The sequence below is a fragment of the Podarcis cretensis genome (genome assembly GCF_951804945.1).
Source record: "Podarcis cretensis genome assembly, chromosome: Z".
Classification (NCBI taxonomy): Eukaryota; Metazoa; Chordata; class Lepidosauria; order Squamata; family Lacertidae; genus Podarcis; species Podarcis cretensis.
The window spans coordinates 47,392,200-47,411,328 of NC_137184.1; the positions used below are offsets into that span (position 1 = coordinate 47,392,200).

The following is a 19,129-nucleotide window of genomic DNA, read 5'->3' on the forward strand; positions in this document are numbered from 1 at the left end:
CAGATCTCAGGGAAGTTCACATGTTTAAAATATGCTTGATATTTATTGCTGTATACGGTACTGTTTTTGTTGTTCTCTCAAGCTTTAATAAAAATTCAAATGCAAAAAAGATGCTTCCCGGTGCCCCCTCCAAACCTGTGGTGCTTTGTGCGCATGTGCCCGTTGGGGAGCAGCACTAAATTGCCTAAGAGCCAGCTTGCCAAACCCATTCCTTTGCAAAGGAATGGGTTTTGACTGACTAATTAAGAGCTACGATTAGCGTAACCAAAGAAGTCACTCTGTGCCCACAGAACAAATGGGCAAGCCTTCCTAACTACTAGGAAAACAAAACCAAGCCTTTCCAGATATCCAAAGAACAATAGCCAGAGATGTGAGTCTGAGCTGAGCTGGAAGCTGCTTGATCTGTGCTTGACCCAAAGCTGCAACTAATGGAGAAGAAAGGTCTTTTGCAGTGTTAGTACTGTGACCCCTCCCCCCCCATCCTATGTAGAGGTTGCATATGTGAATAAAACCATATATGCTAAAGACACCACAGTCTCTGCAGACCTTCATTTCAAGGATAATGAATGCTTGGGAAATGCCAGAACCCCTGGAATCTTTCTCTCTGGAGACTGGGGTGGCATGTAACAGTATTTTAGGTCTGTTTTAATGTTGTTGGTGTTTCTTCTGCTATCTGACTGTTTCTGGCCACAGCTGCATTTCCTAATACAGTGGTACCTCCGGTTACGAATGGGATCTGTTCCAGAGGCCTGGCTGTATCCCGAAAATTTCGTAACTGGAGGACCGCTTCTGGGTTTGTCACAGCCGTAACCTGAAGATTTCGAAACCTGGAGGTAACGCAACATGAGGTTGTATTGCTCATTGTTTCAGGCTGCAATCATAAGTAACCCAATTAAAAGGTAAAGGTACCCCTGACCATTAGGTCCAGTCGTGACCGACTCTGGGGTTGTGGTGCTCATCTCACTCTATGGGCCGAGGGAGCCGGCGTTTGTCCGCAGACAGCTTCTGGGTCATGTGGCCAGCATGACTAAGCCGCTTCTGGCGAACCAGAGCAGTGCACGGAAATGCAGTTTACCTTCCCGCCGGAGTGGTACCTATTTATCTACTTGCACTTTGACGTACTTTCGAACTGCTAGGTTGGCAGGAGCTGGGACCGAGCAACAGGAGCTCACCCCGTCGCAGGGATTCGAACCGCCGACCTTCTGATCAGCAAGTCCTAGGCTCTGTGGTTTAACCCACAGTGCCACCTGTACCTGAGAATAAGTCCCATTAAATTCAGTGGGACTTATTTTTGAGCAGGCCTTTAAAAGACTGTACTGTTCACTACTGAGTAAAAGTCTGGTATTAAAAATTTATCTAACAGTGAACATCAGTCTACACCCAAATACCAATCAGATTTCTAGGAAGACAATTTCCCCCAACTTCCAGTCCAACTTGTTTTTAACAAAACTGTCTCTGTGTCTACCTTGACCTTCTGAATATTGGTAATGGATCCTTTAGTCACTGTCTCTGTCTTTCCGAGCAGAGTGTCTACATCCACTACAATCTCTTTTTTCATCAGTTCTTCAATTTGCTCTGAAAGAAAAATAACAAGTAAAATAAGATTACAGAGTAGACTGAAGGCAGCTAGCTTATTTTTTCTCCACATCACTCCAGCAACAAATAGGGCTTTCCAAGGGAAGCTGAACAGACAGATATGCTATATGGAACTTCTATTCAGGGTTGGCATCATAGGCTGACATTGTCTGGCACCTGCCAAAGCCCACACCCCAGAGTGGGAGCCCCCTGGTTCTCCCCATCCTTGCTGTTCCTGCCTGTTTACCTGCATCCTCTGAGCATGCAAGCAAGAAGGCATAGGCAGCCTCCATATGTCCCTTGTCATGATAAAAATGTGCCTTGCATCTTTAAATATTATTTTAGTAAGCTGGCAACCCTAACAAACATAAGCACTAGGACCAGCCTGTGTATTTGGTAACCTAGTGAGTTAATGCTTGTTAAGGACATTTGTGCTTATGACATATTCACGTATGCTTTTAAAAACATGCACTACACCCTTTTGCCCTTTTCGTTATTAAGTTACAGTAACCATGATGCCAAACTATGACAAGAACAACGAGAAGGCACAGCTGCCTTCACTTAACTTACCCTCTCCTTCCAAGAAGTGGTGTGGATTAGACTAAAATACAGAGTGCAACAGGGTGGCAGATGCAATCTGCTAAGGAAATCATCTGCAGAGGGGCAGACTGCTTCACTGAAATGAACAGCAGGAACGAAATAAAACAGCATGGAGGAAAGGGAAGCAATGGCTTTTGCCCAGAGTATTTAACATTTTACCTGGACCGAAGATATTAGTTTTATGCAAATATTTTATATACCTTTTATTTCCATAACTGGGTCAATTATGTCCAATTCTTCCACGGAGAAAAACGGCTTTTTAAAAAAAGGGGGGAGGGGAGAAAAGAGAGAAGCATTTTAGTTTATATTCCTCAGTTATCCCTTCAGTTTATATTCCTCAGTTATCCCCATCTACAGATTCTATTGCATTCTTTCCTCCAGTGATTCACATTCACAACTATTACTAGATATGACTAGAAACCTGCAGTCCCAAAATAAATAAAAATGGCTGGTTAGTTCCAAGTCAGACTGTATCCATCTTCCTTTCCCCTGAAACCTTATTCTCTGCCTACACCTCTCAGGTTCCTGATTCTCAGTCCCTAGCCTATTTTGCATCCTTTTAGCATTATTATTAATTTACATACCACCTTTTTCTTCCAAAGAACTCAAGGTGGTGTGTGTGGTCCTCCTGCTCCCCATTTCAAAGTAGATTCACTGCACAAATATTAGGGCACTGATGCTATCTATACATAAGGAGTGGGGTCCAGTCACTTTAAGTGTGTAGGATTTTGGCCCCTGCAGTACAGTGGCACCTCAGGTTAAGTACTTAATTTGTTCCGGAGGTCCGTTCTTAACCTGAAACTGTTCTTAACCTGAAGCAGCACTTTAGCTAATGGGGCCTCCTGCTGCCGCTGCGCTGCCACTGCACGATTTCTGTTCTCACCCTGAAGCAAAGTTCTTAACCTGAGGTACTATTTCTGGGTTAGAAGAGTCTGTAACCTGAAGCGTCTGTAACCCGAGGTACCACTGTATCAGGCTTGCGCTCAGTGCCCAGTAGCATGGAAGGCATTCCTAGAAGATACTCTGTAACTAGGGAGTCCTTATTTCCTCCTTGTAATACACCATGCTTTCCACAAGGAGCTCCCAAGAATCACATGACATACTGCGTGTTGTTCTCCCCCTCACCACTGTATTCCCACACCTCTGCGAGGCAGATTTGGCTGCAAAGTGTTGACTCGCCCAGGATAACCCACTATTAATGTGTGTTTGCCATCAGTGCTCTACCCAGTGAGCATCACAGCTGAATGAGGATGTTTTTAACTGGTATCTCCTTACTCTCACCCCAGCCCAGCAAACAGCACACCAAGCTGACTCTCTGGAGAGAGGGTCTAACAAATGCCTCAGAGCATGTGCAGTGTACATTTCCTTTCTGGAAAGTGTTTTTAAAGTGTTTTTTTCATCTTCATTATGAGTTGCCTGGAATTCTCCACATGTAGAGGGAATAAAAATGCTAAAGCATTTAAGGAAGTGTGGGTTTTATAATAGGAAGGTAGGAAGTAGCTGTGCTTCTTTGAAAGGGCTTCACTAAGTCTCCTGCTCCTTAGGAACAGCTGGGAAAAACAGCACCGAAATTATTTATTTATTTATATTATTTTTTTAATGCATTGAATTTCACAGGATGAAATTACTGAAACTTTAGTTTGTTGACTGAAACTACTGTAGCACAGAGTTTGTTGTTTTTATGTCTGAGGGACCAGTTTTCAATGGTTTGCTTTGCTTTGCATTTCTTCTCCCAACCCATGCATTTTATATTTTATCATTACTATTTCTGAGGGGCCATTTTCAAGCCCTTGCTTTGCATTTCTTCTCCCACCCATGCACTTTTTGCAATATTATAATAATTACATCTGAGGGGCCAGTTTGCAAGACCTTGCTTTGCATTTCTTCTCCCACCCATGCACTTTTTGCAATATTATAATAATTACATCTGAGGGGCCAGTTTGCAAGACCTTGCTTTGCATTTCTTCTCCCACCCTGGCATTTTATATTTTATCATTACTATTTCTGAGGGGCCATTTTTAAGCCCTTGCTTTTCAGTTTTTCTCCCACCCATGCATTTTTAAGTTATTATCATCATTATTATAATCATTATTACTACTACTACATCTGAGGGGCCAGTTTGCAAGACCTTGCTTTGCATTTCTTCTCCCACCCTGGCATTTTATATTTTTTTATTACTATTTCTAGGGGCCATTTTCAAGCCCTTGCTTTGCATTTTTCCTCCCACCCATAGATTTTAATTTTTATTGTTTGAGGGACCAGTTTGCAAGACCTTGCTTTTCAGTTCTCCCCCCATCCTGGCATTTTATATTTTTTTATTACTATTTCTAGGGGCCATTTTCAAGCCCTTGCTTTGCAGTTTTCCTCCCACCCATAGTTTTTAATTTTTATAATTGTTTGAGGGGCCAGTTTGCAAGACCTTGCTTTGCATTTCTTCTCCCACCCTGGCATTTTATATTTTTTTATTACTATTTCTAGGGGCCATTTTCAAGCCCTTGCTTTGCATTTTTCCTCCCACCCATAGTTTTTAATTTTTATAATTGTTTGAGGAGCCAGTTTGCAAGACCTTGCTTTGCTTCTCCCACCCTGGCATTTTATATTTTTTATTACTATTTCTAGGGGCCATTTTCAAGCCCTTGCTTTGCAGTTTTTCTCCCACCCATAGTTTTTAATTTTTATAATTGTTTGAGGGGCCAGTTTGCAAGACCTTGCTTTGCAATTCTTCTCTTGCCCATGTACTTTTATTTTTATTATGCCTGAGGAGCTAGTTTGCAAGCGTTTGCTTTGCAGTTTTTCTCCCACCCATGCATTATATATATATATTATTACTATTTCTAGGGGCCATTTTCAAGCCCTTGCTTTGCAGTTTTTCTCCCACCCATATTTTTTTAATTTTTATTACTGTTTGAGGGGCCAGTTTGCAAGACCTTGCTTGGCAATTCTTCTCCTGCCCATGTATTTTATTTTATTTTTATTAAGCCTGAGGAGCTAGTTTGCAAGCGTTGGCTTTGCAGTTCTTCTCCCGCCCTCGAATTAATTTTTATTATTATTAACATTCTTCTTAAGTATTCGTATTACGGCTGCGACGCCTGAGGGGCTTTTCGAGAGCAGAGGCGGCAGCGAAGGGCACGCGAACGAAAGGGCGCTGCCCCGCGGGAGGGCTACTGTACCTCCATGTCGAACTCCATGTCTGACTCCGCCGACAAGCGACGCGCCCAGCACGCGGCAAGACACGCCTCCCCGCTCGCTCCCTTCCCGCCTTCATTTTATACTTTCTGCGACACGTGCTTCCGGCGGGGGCGGGGGCGGAGGACCGGAAGAGAAGAGGAAGAAGAAGGAGGGCCTCTGGCGAGTGGGGGCGGGGAGAGGGAGAGAGAACTACGCCCCCCGGCAGCCCTTGCGGCACGGCGGGCCCGCCCCTCTCTGCCATTGGCCGGCTTCTCTGCTGGGCGGCGAGGCGAGCAAGAGGGCTCCTCGAAAAACGAGGAAGGGCGAGGAGGGATGTCGGGGCTGCTGAGCGCGACGCTGAGCGACCTCAACAGCGACTCGTACTGCGAGTTCAGCACTTATCGGGACCAGCAGTTCAAGGTAGCGCCCGGGGCTCGCTCTGCACGTGCTCAGAGGCGCCCTTGCTCCGCGGGGGGGGGGGGTCCCTTCTTCCGGGGGGGCCACCCCGTCCAAGCCACCCCCTCCCCCTGCACGACGCATGATGGCTGCAATGGGCGCAGAGCGCCGGGGCTATTCCAGCCATGCCTGGAGCTTTTTCTCCCGCTGATTTCAGCACCATAGACAACAGCACCAATATCCTCTTGGGATTTCTCTCATGGGTTGTTGTTGTTTCTTCCATTTTTTCCCTCCTTAAAAAACAACAGCAAAAACCACGACCTCGTGTGCCTTTTTCTTTGTCCTCTGAAATCCACTGAGGGACGACGGTACGTACAGGGCCAGATTTAGATTTGATGAGGTCCTAAGCTACTGAAGGTAATGAGGCCCTTTATATGCCCAGCTGTCCTTATCGCTTTTTTGTGTTGAATATATGCTATATGGTCATTGATGGACCTAACTGGTATCTAAAGCCATTTGCACATAACAAAATATGCAGAATGTAGGCCCCCTATATATAGAGATGAGCAAACCAGTGATATTTTAGGGAGCAGGCTAGCAGGTGGAGCCCATGACTTACAGCATAGGAGCCTACACAACACAAAACACTCTTGCTGTATGTAGGTTTTATTTTATTTGTTTTTTATCTTACATTTTGGAAATGTACATCCAGGGGTTTTTTCCCCTTTAATTTTTTTGGGGGGCTCCAAGAGAGTGGGGCCCTGAGCTATAGCTTGTTTAGCTTATACGTAAATCCAGCACTGGGTATGTATGTATTTATTCTGCTTATGGTTCCCGCAAAGCACCCTGAAGCAATCAACAAAAAAAGCACATTTCGGATCTGGTACAAAGGCTGATATGCATCTCCACCTGAAAGGCTCGTTGGAAAAGGAAGCTGTCCAACAGGCACCTTAGAGACAGTAGTGAATGTATACTTTTTAAAATAACAATAGATACTCTGTAAACAAAATCCCTTCTTCCAGCTTTATCTTGCCCATTTAATGTTTAAGCCATTGCATATGCACTGTGCTGCATCTTGGTTTTTCACAACTCTTAAAACCTGATGGTGCTAAGCAATGTAAAAAGGAATATGTGGGTTTTTAGGTGACATTATCTATGCTTCTCCCTTTTTCTTTTCCTTTCCCAGGGAAGTTGTTACCTGCAAGAAAAAACTCTGAAAAACTCCTGCACACTTTATGTGGGCAATCTCTCTTTCTACACCACAGAGGAACAAATTCATGAGCTCTTCTCCAAGTGTGGGGATGTGAAGCGCATAGTCATGGGGCTAGACAAAGTGAAGAAAACCCCCTGTGGCTTCTGCTTCGTGGAGTATCCTTACCTTCTATTAATTGAAGTAGACTGTGGGTGGTCTCACTAATGTTTTTTAAGCATCATGGGGCATGAAGCAAGGTTGCGTTCTGGCCCCCACTTTTTAATTTTTATATTAATGACTCAGTGCCATATTTAGGAGCCAGTGCAGATGGGAGGTGCTGCATGTTTATCATCACCATCACTATCATTTATTTGTGTGCTCTCTTTCCATACTTAAAACCATGTTCTATACTTGCAACACAAATTGATTTACCTAATTATCAAGAGCATAAATCGTTATAAACACTAAGAAAAACACATGGGAAAATAACAAATTTGAGCAATTTCCACATAAATGATAATATTAGAATCATAGTATCATAGAGTTGGAAGGGACCCAAGGGTCATCTAGTCCAACCCCCTGCAATGCAGGAATCTCAGCTCAAGCATCCATGACAAATGGCCATCCAACCTCTTGCTTAAAAACCTCCAAAAAAGGAGAGTCTGTTGGCTATTTGCAATTTAGTAGTGCAGCAGAGAGCTTGCTGGGGCAGAGAGCTTGCTGGAACTCAAAATAACTCAAAATAACTTTTAAAAGGTTTTAATAACAAAAACAAAAACTCCTTTTACACTAAAGATAACAACAAACATGACCCAACCCATCCCCAGGGTAATGGGAGAGCTGCTCCTTATATACTAACCCAATTGCTGACACAGCTTGATTAACACAACTCAGCAGCACCTGCTATGTTTCACAGCTGTAAGACTGGGTCTCGTTATTGGCCCTAGCCCTGGCCCTTAAAGGCATACACAACTTGTGAAACAATAATGAACCTTCACATTTTAAAGTGACCATTCAACAGAGTCCATCGCCTCTTATGGGAGTCCGTTCCACTGTAGTTGGAATCTCCTTTCTTGTAACTTGAAGGCATTGGTTTGAGTCCTACCTTCCAGAGCAGGAGAAAACAAGAATGTTCTCTCTTCCATGTGACAGCCTTTGAGATATTAGAAGATGGCTATCATATCTCCGCAGTGTCCTCTTTTCCAAGCTAAACATACCGTGCTCCTCATAAGGCTTTGTTTCCAGACCCTTGATAATCTTGGTTGCCCTCCTCTGCACACGTTCCAGCTTGTCAACATCCTTAAATTGTAGTGCCCAGAATGGGACACAGTATTCCAACTGTGGTCTGACTGAGGCAGAATAGAGTGCCCTTGATCTGGGCACTATACTTCTGTTGATGCAGTCTAGAATAGTATTAGCTTTTTTTTGCTGCTGCATCACCCTGCTGACTCATGTTAAGCTTGTGGTCCACCAAGACTCCTAGATCCTTTGTCCCTATTGAAATTTATTTTGTTAGCTTGTACCCAGTTCTCCAATCTGTTAAGGTTATTTTGAATTCTTATATTAAAGATACAAATATTAATAGCAATAACAAAACTCTAAACAATACCCCATCTCAGAGACTGTTTGGCAGCCTCAGCTTTTGTAGCTGGAGTCATTCAGGGCCCTGTGCTTCCAAGCTAAGTGAGGAATGACAAGGAAGGCAAGAGAAGGTCTTCCAGGACTCATAGCCAGGCTGTTGGCTGTCCGTCCCCCTCAGCAGTCTAGCTGCTGCATTCTACTCCATCTGGATTTCCTGGACCGCACCCTCAGGCAACTTCACATAGAGTGCATGGTATGGTTATTATGTTTACCTGCTAACTGAACTTGTGGAGGTTATGAGCTGTTTGATTTTCAGCTTGCCTGTTCTCCCCTTCATCGGCCTATAACCAGCTGGCATAAACCCTCTAACAATATGAATTTTCTTTAAAGTAGCGTTCCAGATACTACACGAGAGCAGAAGCAGAGCATTACATGCGGTTCATCAATGGAACCCGTCTGGATGACCGCATCATTCGAACAGACTGGGATGCTGGGTTTAAGGAAGGGCGGCAGTATGGCCGTGGGAAAACAGGTGGCCAGGTAAGGGTTGCTCATCCATTAGAGTGCTCTACCAATCTGGAATGAAGTGGCAGCTGCACACCAAAGCCCACCCCCACACAGGGCTGCAGGAATACACAGTTATGGGTCTCATTTTATGGGAAGGCAAAGATTTTATCTTCTGTATTCCTGGAGCACAAAGGTGAAAAACACACTTTCCCCCACCTTAGTGCAGGACTTCCATTCCCTTGCAACTCACCAAAACTGCCATAGCTTTCTCCAGAAGCATTCCAAGTTCATTTCTTATTGTATCCACCAGCATTCCTTTAGCATCATAAAGACCAAATCATTTGTTGGGAGCAGAAGCAGGCTTCATCAGAGTTCTGTATAGCTCTAGCTTTACATATGTTCAATTAGCATTGATGGTGCTGCTGGAATCTTGCTGTTCTCTATCAAAAAGTGGCCTATCAGAATTTTATTTGAGCTGGCCTACGACTGGTCTTACTCAAGCTTTAAAGGCTGCTCTGAGAATTTAGTATTTGACCTGATTTCATCTGGATATGTGCTCTGCCCAGGGTTCCCACTCTACATTCTCAGGCTGGGGTTTGCTGGCTAAATGCCCTGCAAGAGCAAAGTCAAATTTCATTATAAAATCTTAAGAGTTGGAAGGGACCCAAGGGTCATCTAGTCCAACCCCCCGCAATGCAGGAATCTCAGCTAAAACATCCATGACAGATGGTTATCCAACCTCTGCTTAAAAACCTCCAAAGAAGGAGAGTCCACCACCTCTTGTGGGAGTCCGTTCCACTGCTAAACAGCTCTTTCTGTCAGAAGGGTTTTCTGAATGTTTAGTCAGAATCCCTTTTCTTGCAACTTGAAGCCATTGGTTCAAGTCCTACCATCCAGAGCAGGATAAAACAAGCATACTCCCTCCTCCATGTGACAGCCCTTAATATATTTGAAGATGCTATCAGATCTCCTCTCAGTCTCCTCTTTTCCAGTCTAAACAGACCCAGCTCCTTCAAGCTGTCCTCATAAGGTTTAGTTTCCAGACCCTTGATCATCTTGTTGTCCCTCCTCAGCACACGTTCCAGCTTGTCATCATTCTTCTTAAATTGTGGTGCCCAGAATTGGACACAGTATTCCAAGTGTGGTCTGACTAAGGCAGAATAGAGTGGTACTATTACTTCCCTCGATCTGGGGACTATACTTCTGTTGATGCAGCCTATCTTTTTTTGCTGCTACATCACTCTGTTGACTCATGTTAAGGTTGTGATTCACCAAGACCCCTTGATCCTTTTCACATGTACTGCTAGTAAGCCAGGTGTCCCCCATCCTATATTTGTGCATCTGGTTCTTCCTGCCTAAGTGCAGAACCTTACAGTTGCCCCTATTGAAATTCATTTTGTTAGCTTGCACCCAGTTCTCCAATCTGTTAAGGTCCTTTTCATTTCTGATTCTGTCTTCTGCAGCATTAGCTACCCCTCCCAGTTTGGTGTCATCTGCAAATTTGATAAGCATCCCCTCAATTCCTTTGTCCAAGTCATTTATAAAATTGTCAGTGAGCAATGGAGGAATTTGTCAGATCTTACACTCTTGGCAGAGCTTGAGTCCCAACAGGTATCAAGGAAGTTGAAGTCCTCCATGATTATTTTTTCTTTCCTTTTTGAATGTTTGGTAATCTGCTCTAGTAAGGCATCGTCCAAGTCTTCAGTCTGGCTTGACATCCACAGTAAGGTCACTGTTGTTTCTCCCTCCTATAATTTTTTCCCATATACTCCCAATCTGCTTTCCATGCTCCAGGTCATGGATTTCTTCACAAGTGTACCCATCCTTTATATACAATGCTGCTACTCCTCCCTTCCTGTTTGGTCTATTCCTTTTGAACAGATTATGCCCCTCAGTTCCTACATTCCAGTCATGAGTCTCATCCCACTAGGTTTCAGTAAAGGCTATCAGGCCATTATTGTTAGAAAGAGTCCTGTCAGAATGGACTTAAGACAAGACTTGGAGGCTGCAGACAAGGTGAGAAAAGCAAACTGAGTCTTCTAGGATAAATAGTTAACTCTGTGCTCTTCGGGAGAATCTCTAGGCGACCCAGCCGTGTTGGGCTATGAAGCAAAACCCACTAGTATCCCAATGTTCTTTTCCACCTAGAATACTGGCCACCATCAATCTGGTGGGCCTTGCCTCTGCTCTGGTCATATGAGGCCACTTAAAACACGCACAACCCCCATACCTTCTTAACATCAACATGCCCAGAATATTGGTCCTTGTATCTGCCTCTGTAAGATGTTTGCCTCATTTTTCTCCTCTTCCAGGTACGAGATGAGTACCGGACAGATTACGATGTGGGCAGAGGTGGCTTTGGCAAGATTGTTCAGCAGCAGAAGATGAACCAGCAGACAGTGATCTACTAATGGCTTCTTGGATTGGGTAGATAATAATAATGAATTAAATAATGAATTAAATAAACCTGATCTCATGATATCTACAGTAGCCTGGAGTGATATGACTGGAGTAGGAGAGGGAAGAGCAATTTCAGAGGTCCTGTCTTAATTAGCTTTTAAGACACATCTCCTTATAATGCGCTGGATTGCCATTTCTGCACATACATGGCAGCTAAGACGGACTGGGGAGAGTCTGGGTTTGTCTTTGGAGTAACTTTGGAGAATCATGGATCCATGATTCATAGGTCCATGGGTCCATGATTCTCAGGTCTATAAAAGGCCCCTTCCACATACCCAGTTCCATGCTCTGGACTTGGCCTCAGTTGCTGGTGATGTTGATGTACAAGGTTTGTTGAGGCTCCTGAGTTCTACTGGGCACCTGTCCTCATAAGATGCATTGAATTACTGGGAACAAAATAATTCCCTCCCATTTGTGAAAAAAGGGGGGGGGGAGACCAAAGTGTGGCACATTATGGCCCAGCTTCTTCTCTTGTGCCATAAATTTCAATGCATCTACCTTATTTTCATCCCTGGCACATCTTCACCAAGAAGGCAGCATTCTGCTTAGCTGCCATTTTGTTTCATTGATGTAACTCAAATTTTAACCCTGTATTATTATTTTTTACCCTCACCCCGAATTCCATTTGATTTGCTTTTCCTATTTGGGGGAGGGACCCAGACAACAAAAATCCCACACAATTTAAAAACAATGAAAGCAAATTAAAACAGTTCAAAATACATTAGAAATGGCTCGGCCCCAAACACACTGATCAGATGTCTGGAAGTATGGCTGGGTAGTTATTTGGGAGCCGGTTGAAGTTAAATCCTTTGAAGACAGAGGTCCTGTGGCTGGGTCGGGACGATATGGGATTGGGGCGGGCAACCCCCATCTCTTGTGGGAGCTCAATTAGTGCCAGCACCGTCCACTAAGAGTTTGGGTGTAATCTTTGACACCTCCCTTTCCATGGAGGTGCAGATTGCAGCTATAACAAAGGCGGCATTTTTTCATCTCCGCCAAGCTAAGCAGTTGGCTCCTTACCTCTCTTGCCCCGACCTGGCCACTGTGATCCACGCAACGGTAACCTCCAGACTTGATTATTGTAACTCACTCTACGTGGGGCTGCCCTTGAGACTCACCCAGAAACTCCAGCGGGTGCAGAATGCCTCGCCAAGACTCCTTACAGGGTCCTCACCATGGGATCACATTCACCCGGTGCTATACCAGCTGCACTGGCTCCCGGTGGAGTACAGGATCAGGTTTAATGTGCTGGTTTTAACCTTTAAAACCCTATACGGCCTAGGACCCTCGTACCTACGGGACCGCCTCTCCTGGTATGTCCCACGGAGGACCTTACGGTCTTCAAATAAAAACATCTTGGAGATCCCGGGCCACAGGGAGGTTAGGCTGGCCTCAACCAGAGCTAGGGCTTTTTCGGCCATGGCCCCGATCTGGTGGAATGCTCTGTCACAAGAGACTAGGGCCCTGCAGGACTTGACATCTTTCCACAGGGCCTGCAAGACGGAGCTGTTCCCCCAGGCCTTTGGCCAAGGCACAGTCTGACCCCCCCCCCCTTCTTTAATCCTCATAGAATTCTAGCCCAATGGTTGTCGTTAATTTGACTCTGAATTGATTTTGGAATGTATTTCAATTAATTGATTATGATTTTATGTAAACTGTGTTATTTTTACTGTTGCTAGCCACTCTGATCCCGGCTTTGGCTGGGGAGGGTGGGATATAAATAAAATATTATTATTAGTAGTATTAGTATTATATTTTAATAACATTCCTCTCATCCCAAGCCTTTGGCTAATTAAGCAATCTATGGCCTTTTAAAAGGGAGGTAGGGAATGGTGGGTGTGGGTGTTTTTATATACCGTATTTTTCGCTCTATAAGTCGCACCAGACCATAAAACGCGCCTAGTTTTTGGAGGAGGAAAACAAGAAAAAAAATATTCTGAATTCCAGAAGCCAGAACAGCAAGAGGGATTGCAGCTCAGTGATCCCGCTTGCTGTCCTGGCTTCTGTGATAGCTGCGCGCAGCCTCTCCCCGGCAGCAGGATGAAGGCTCCTGTTGCCCGGGAGAGGCTGCGTGTGGCTAAGGCTCCCCCAAGAGCCACGCTCCCTTAAAAGAGCATGCGGAACATGTGTGCGGCTCTTGGGAGCTCTCCCTTCTCAGGGAAAAGCCCCCTAGAGCTCCACGTGGCTCTTTAAAGGGAGCACTGAGCAGAGCCTCCCGCCTGCATTTGCTCCATAAGATGCACACACTTTCCCCCTAACTTTTTAGGAAAGGAAAAGTGCGTCTTATAGTGCGAAAAATACGGTATATAATGATTTATATATATGTTTGTGTTTTTATATAGTAAGCTGCCCTGTTATGCTAGGATAATGGGCAGTATAGAAATTTGGTAAACAAATAAAATGATAAAATGAAATAAATATGAAATACTAAAAAAGTGTTTTCTTCATGCTGTCATGCATTTGGGTGGGCGCAGAAGACCAGGCGTGGCCCCACTATGAGGCACTGCAAACTGGCTGTTGTGGCAAACTTCACTTAACTTTCGGACTCTGCTGCCAAAATGTCCTGTGCCTAGTCTACGGTAGGGCTGTCGCTAACCTAGCCCTTGTTCCCATCTCACCAATGCTTTTTCCAGCTGGTCTTTCAAGAGTGGCTCCCTTTAGCTGCAGTACCCTCACCTTGATCATTTCAAGAGGAAAAGGGCTGGTTTTACAGGCTATCTACTTCTGCCACAGACTAGGAAAGTGTTATAGTTTGCTGTCTTATAAGTCTTGAGATCTCTAAGAGCACGCCAGGATGCTGAATCCCTCTTAAACCAACCTCCCCAACCGCTCCTGGGCTCAGGAAGGGGAAAGGGTGGGTCTGCTGGCACCGATGAGCCTGGCAGCTGATGACAGCAGCCAAGAGCTTGCATCATTGGCAGTGCTGCAAAGCATCCTGGTTAACATAGTCTGGTGTTCACACTTTTCAGAGCAGCTGAGAGTTCCCTTGTGTTCTCCCAAATTGCAGCTCTGGATAAGCACACAAAGGTTAGAGCCCAGAGCTGTAGCATCCTGGCACAGAAGATGGGGCTGCTCTCTGTGTGGTGCTTTCCTCTGTGCTGGAGGCGGAGGGTCAGGCAGCAGCCACTCCTGTTAATGCTCTCAGTGTGGTCAACATTTTGTTTGTTTTACTGATCTCATTACACCAGCACCTTTTATTTTTATTTTTTACAGTAACTAGGTGCGCTGAAATGACCCTGGTGAAACTTTTACTGACAGGCCTAGGGCCATTACTAGGGGAGCAGCTCAGGGGGTTTGAGTCCCAAGGCTTTTCTGCCACTTCCCAAAAACAACGGCAACTTTATTTTACATAGCAGCTAGAGATCCTGCAAAGCAGGGTGTTTGTGGGAGCACAGGCAACTGCCGCCTCAGTCCGCTCAGGAGCCTGTGCTCTGAGGTGTACTTTTGCAATCTAGCAATGCTCCTGGATGAGACCAAGTGATCAGAAATTAATTTCTGCATGACAGCACTGCTGTTAAAGGGGCAGGGAGCAGTTGAAAATGTTGACAACACTGTTCCGGAGGTCCCGTAAGAGCCAGGCTGCTGGATCAGGCTATCTAGGGCAGCATCCTGCTCTCACACTGGCCGACCAGATTCCCAGTGGGAAGCCTTCCGCAAAGCCTGAGCACAACAGCGCTCTCTCCACTTGTAGTTCTCAGCAACCTGTATTTGGAGACAGAAAACAACATTGGTGGCCTTCTCTCCCATGAGTTTGCCTGAAGTTATTTTAAAGCTTCATTAACCCCTAAATTTTGAGTTCCTTCCAAACTGATGCCAAAGTTTTGTGCTGCGAATCACGCTTTGTGACATCACAGCACACACCCCAAAACTGAGTAATTGGCACAGCAAACCGGGGTTACAGGTTAGCATCCAAAAATCAGCGAAACAAATTCAGAACTTTAGCCTCAGCTTGGAGCAGATCCAAAATTTTTGGGTTACACATTAATGAAGCTCTGTTTTAAAGCATCCCATGTTGGTGGCTATCACTGCCTCCTGTGGGAGCAAGTCCGTTTGATTGTTTGTTTGGTTGTTTCATTTGTATACCCCCCCCCCTTCAGCTGCAGATCTCAGGGAGCTTCACAGCATAAAAACACAAAATGCATTAATAAGAACAAGAACAAAAACCATTGACCCCCCACCCCCTCCTACAAACATATTTAAAAGGATGTTAATCAGCCAAAGGCCTGGTGGAAGTAGAACGTCTTAGCCTGGCAACTAACTGTAACCTAACCATGCACCCTGTTGAAGAAGTATTTTCTTCTCCCATCTCCTCCTGGCTTGGTCCAAGCACCTTTCAGTGACTCACAGTGCTGAATCCCCTCTGAGCTCCAAATATATAAAAAATAAAATTGTCCAGTAGCACCTTAGAGACCCACTAAGTTTGTTCTTGGTATAAGCTTTCGTGTGCATGCACACTTGCCAGCCCTTTGTAAAATGGATGGGACTTGGGGAAAGCTTAAGGAGGGCTGACACACCCACTGATTAAGAAAATAGTTCCCAGCAGAGGCATCTTCCAGAGTACATGCCTTAGGGCACAGACGCCTATATCATGCTGCATCTTGTGAGGCTAACTAGACACCCTGCTATGCACTGCATCTGACCTGAAGCTCTTCTGGCAGAGGTGCTGAGAGTCTGAAATTGGAGTGCCAGAAGTCCCCCATCCCTGCCTAGAGCAGAGGTGGGTAACGTTGTGGTCCTCCAGATGTTACACCCATCAACCCTTGCCATTGGCTACATTGGTGAGGTTGATGGAGAGTTGCAGTCCCAACAACATCTGGATCCTTTGGCATTCCAGAGCTTGTTGGACTGTGCCACCCATCAGCTCAGCTGGTTTGGTTCCCTGGATGTCCCTGGTGCTTAACTGCTAAGTAGCAGATGGACAGCAGCTCTGAGATCAATAGCTGGTTCAAGAACGGATCTTGGGAGCAAGAAGGAAGAGTCTCCCACTCCTCTCAAGAGGAGAAAAACAGCAACATTTCTCTCAGCAGAAGAGGAAGCAGAGCCTGCACAATCCACAAGAAATTCAGCACCGCCGTACTAACTGGAAGACACAATTGCCCTCACCACATCCTCCTGAAACAACAGGTCTTGGAGTGGTGGTGAGGTGTTTTAATGTGACTGAGCTAAGCCTATGAGGACAAGAGAGGGAAAGAAGCACCTAGCTCTCTCTTCTACACATTTCCCCATCTGGAAGCAGCAAGATCCCAGCTCTGGTTTCCCCCAGAGCTTGGAAGTGAGTGAGTGAGTGAGTGAGTGAGTGAGTGAGTGAGTGAGTGAGTGAATGCATCCCCTCTAAAGCAAGAAAGGCAGAGTGAATTGCGGGAAGGAAACAGGCCTGCCTCGTGCTGGGAGCAGCTGACGCAAGGCAAGGAGGAAGAAGCAGCCTCAGAGGTCAGAAGCATCCATCTAAAGAGGCTTATGTGCAGGGAACGACACACTGCTTCTTGACATTTTACTGCTGAAGGCTAATCCTGCGCATCTTCACTTGGAGGTAAGACTCACTGCTCATTTTAAAGGTATTGGGAACTGCCCTGCAAACTAATACTAAAGGGTGATCTATAAATCAGTCTGGAATGAAACGGCAGAGGTGTTGGGGGGAACACAGGATTTCTATAATTGCATGCAGAAGGCCCCAGGTTCAACCCCTGGTATCTCCAGTTATTAAAGGATCTTGTAAGGCGAGGCTGAGATGGAGAGGGAGCCCTCTCTGCCTGCCTGAGAAGTGTTGGATCCATTGCCTGGTGGAGTAAATAAAGCAAGGCCAGCTGGGTCAATTGGTGTGGATTGGCACCAGGCAGCTCAACAGGCTCATTAATCTCTGGAGAATGGTAGCTCCTGGCAGAACATCTGTTTCCTATTCACAAGGGTTCAGTTCCAGGTAGGGTTAAGAGAGATGCCCTGCCTGAAATCCTGGACAGCTGACAGCTGTCAGTGTAGGAAAATGGTCAGACTCATAAGAGTCTGCTGGATCAGGCCAGCAACCCATCTCATGTGCCATCCTGTTCTCACAGTAGCCAATCAGATGCCTGCAGGAAACCCACAAGCAGCACCTGAGCGCAAGAGCCCTCCTCCCTTCTGCATTCAGAAGCATTGCTGCCTCTGACCATGGAGGCTGAGCAAAGCCATCCTGGGTCTTAACCTCCCATGGCAATAACTTCAGGTAATAAGCAACAGGGCCTTTTCTACTGCAGCCTAGTTTCCTCCCAGGAAAGATACATGCTCAGTGGTGTCATAGTTGAAACCTCTCCAGTCTCCACTTTCAGACCTGTAGGGAATTATTTGCTCCCCAATAAATAGGATTACTAGAAAAACCATGCAAGCAAGGTGTTCTTGTATAGATGTGTCTTCAGTGCTGGGAAAATACCCTGGGTAACCCGGAACAGACCACAGAATCCAGAAACCAAATAGAAGGACGTTTATTTAGGCATTGCAAGGCCAGTGTGACACAACTTCAGCCAGCAAGTAGTGAGGGGTGGCACACCAACTGCGAAAACAGTACAGTACAGGCATTTATACACTTACAAGCAAAGGAGCAGGCGTGTCCCTATATGGCAGTACTTCCTAATAATAATAATAATAATAATAATAATAATAATAGTAATAATTTATTTATACCCTGCCCATCTGGCTGGGTTTCCCGAGCCACTATACTACCTTATTGTGGTTTAATCACAAAGCATAGCAACTTTCTTATATTTCATTCCTTCCTTTGTCCTCAACAGTTATAGCAATAGATGCTTTGCACATGTCACTCCGTCCTCGTCTCATGGCTCTCTTGTGCACACAGCCTTCATGTTCCAACCTTTACCTGCTCAGCCCTTCTCTCACGCATTTCGATTTTCCTCCTATAATTCCTGTAACTCCCAATAATTATCCAACAAGACCGTAGGCAGGAATGTCTCTCCTGAAGTTTCCAGCAACTGGTATTCAGAAGCATCGCTGCCTCCAACTGTGGAGGTAGAACACGGCCATCAGATTTAGTAGCCACTGAGAGCCTTTTCCTGCATGAATTTAAAGACAAGTTGGTGGGCATCTCATTCCTGGGTTAAATAGACTAAACGCATGGGCGTAGCCAGGATTTATGTTGCTGGGGAGAAGAGGGGGCAGGATGTCACCATCCTCTGTAAGGCTCCGCCTAGCAGATCAGAATGAAATGTCTCAAACAACAGTTGTTTTACTACTTTCTTTTGACCCCAAGTGCTCAGAAAAAAATCTGTCAAAATCTTCATTCATTTGAAGACTAGGAAATTAAGTAAAAAATTAACATCAGGGGGTGCCTTTCATGCAGTTTACAAGTATATTTTGCAAAATTACAAAGAAAACGTCTTTTTCATCTTATTTTTAAAAAAATCTAAACTAAAACAAGTTTTCTTGGATTTGCTGAAAAACTTTTTCTGTGTACTTAAGCTTATTATGATAAAAGGGTTAAAGCTCCAAACCTTTTTCCTGGTCTTTAGCAAATTTTCCTTTTACAATTCCCCCCCCCCATAATTATTAATTTAATGGGCACAGTCTAACATCACAATATTATTTTACACACTGTATAAAGGAACACCATATCATACAATACGATACGATATCTTTATTGTCATTGTCCCTTGTGGAACAATG

At 44.9% G+C, this 19,129-nt stretch overlaps 2 protein-coding genes across 5 annotated transcripts in view; one reads left to right on the forward strand and one right to left on the reverse strand.

Moving 5' to 3' along the window:
• Positions 1–5,434, reverse strand: part of TEX11 (testis expressed 11) — a 47,318-nt gene extending 41,884 nt beyond the window's left edge. The window contains exons 1-3 of one of the 4 annotated variants that reach the window (XM_079962700.1): positions 5,345–5,434; positions 2,376–2,432; positions 1,466–1,575 (exon numbers count right to left, since the gene is read on the reverse strand). In XM_079962700.1, the coding sequence (XP_079818826.1) occupies positions 1,466–1,575; positions 2,376–2,432; positions 5,345–5,363 (186 nt within the window). In that variant the 5' untranslated portion in view covers positions 5,364–5,434. Of the gene's footprint in view, positions 1–1,465; positions 1,576–2,375; positions 2,433–5,344 lie in introns of those variants that run through there. The other 3 variants (XM_079962699.1, XM_079962698.1, XM_079962701.1) reach the window with 3 other exon arrangements.
• Positions 2,382–13,219, forward strand: LOC307208268 (nuclear cap-binding protein subunit 2-like). Its single transcript, XM_079962911.1, has 5 exons — positions 2,382–2,432; positions 5,345–5,763; positions 6,926–7,107; positions 8,914–9,052; positions 11,332–13,219. Exons 1-5 carry the CDS (start codon positions 2,402–2,404, stop codon positions 11,428–11,430), a joined length of 870 nt encoding a protein of 289 aa, XP_079819037.1. The 5' UTR covers positions 2,382–2,401; the 3' UTR covers positions 11,431–13,219.
• Positions 13,220–19,129: the final 5,910 nt, after the last annotated feature.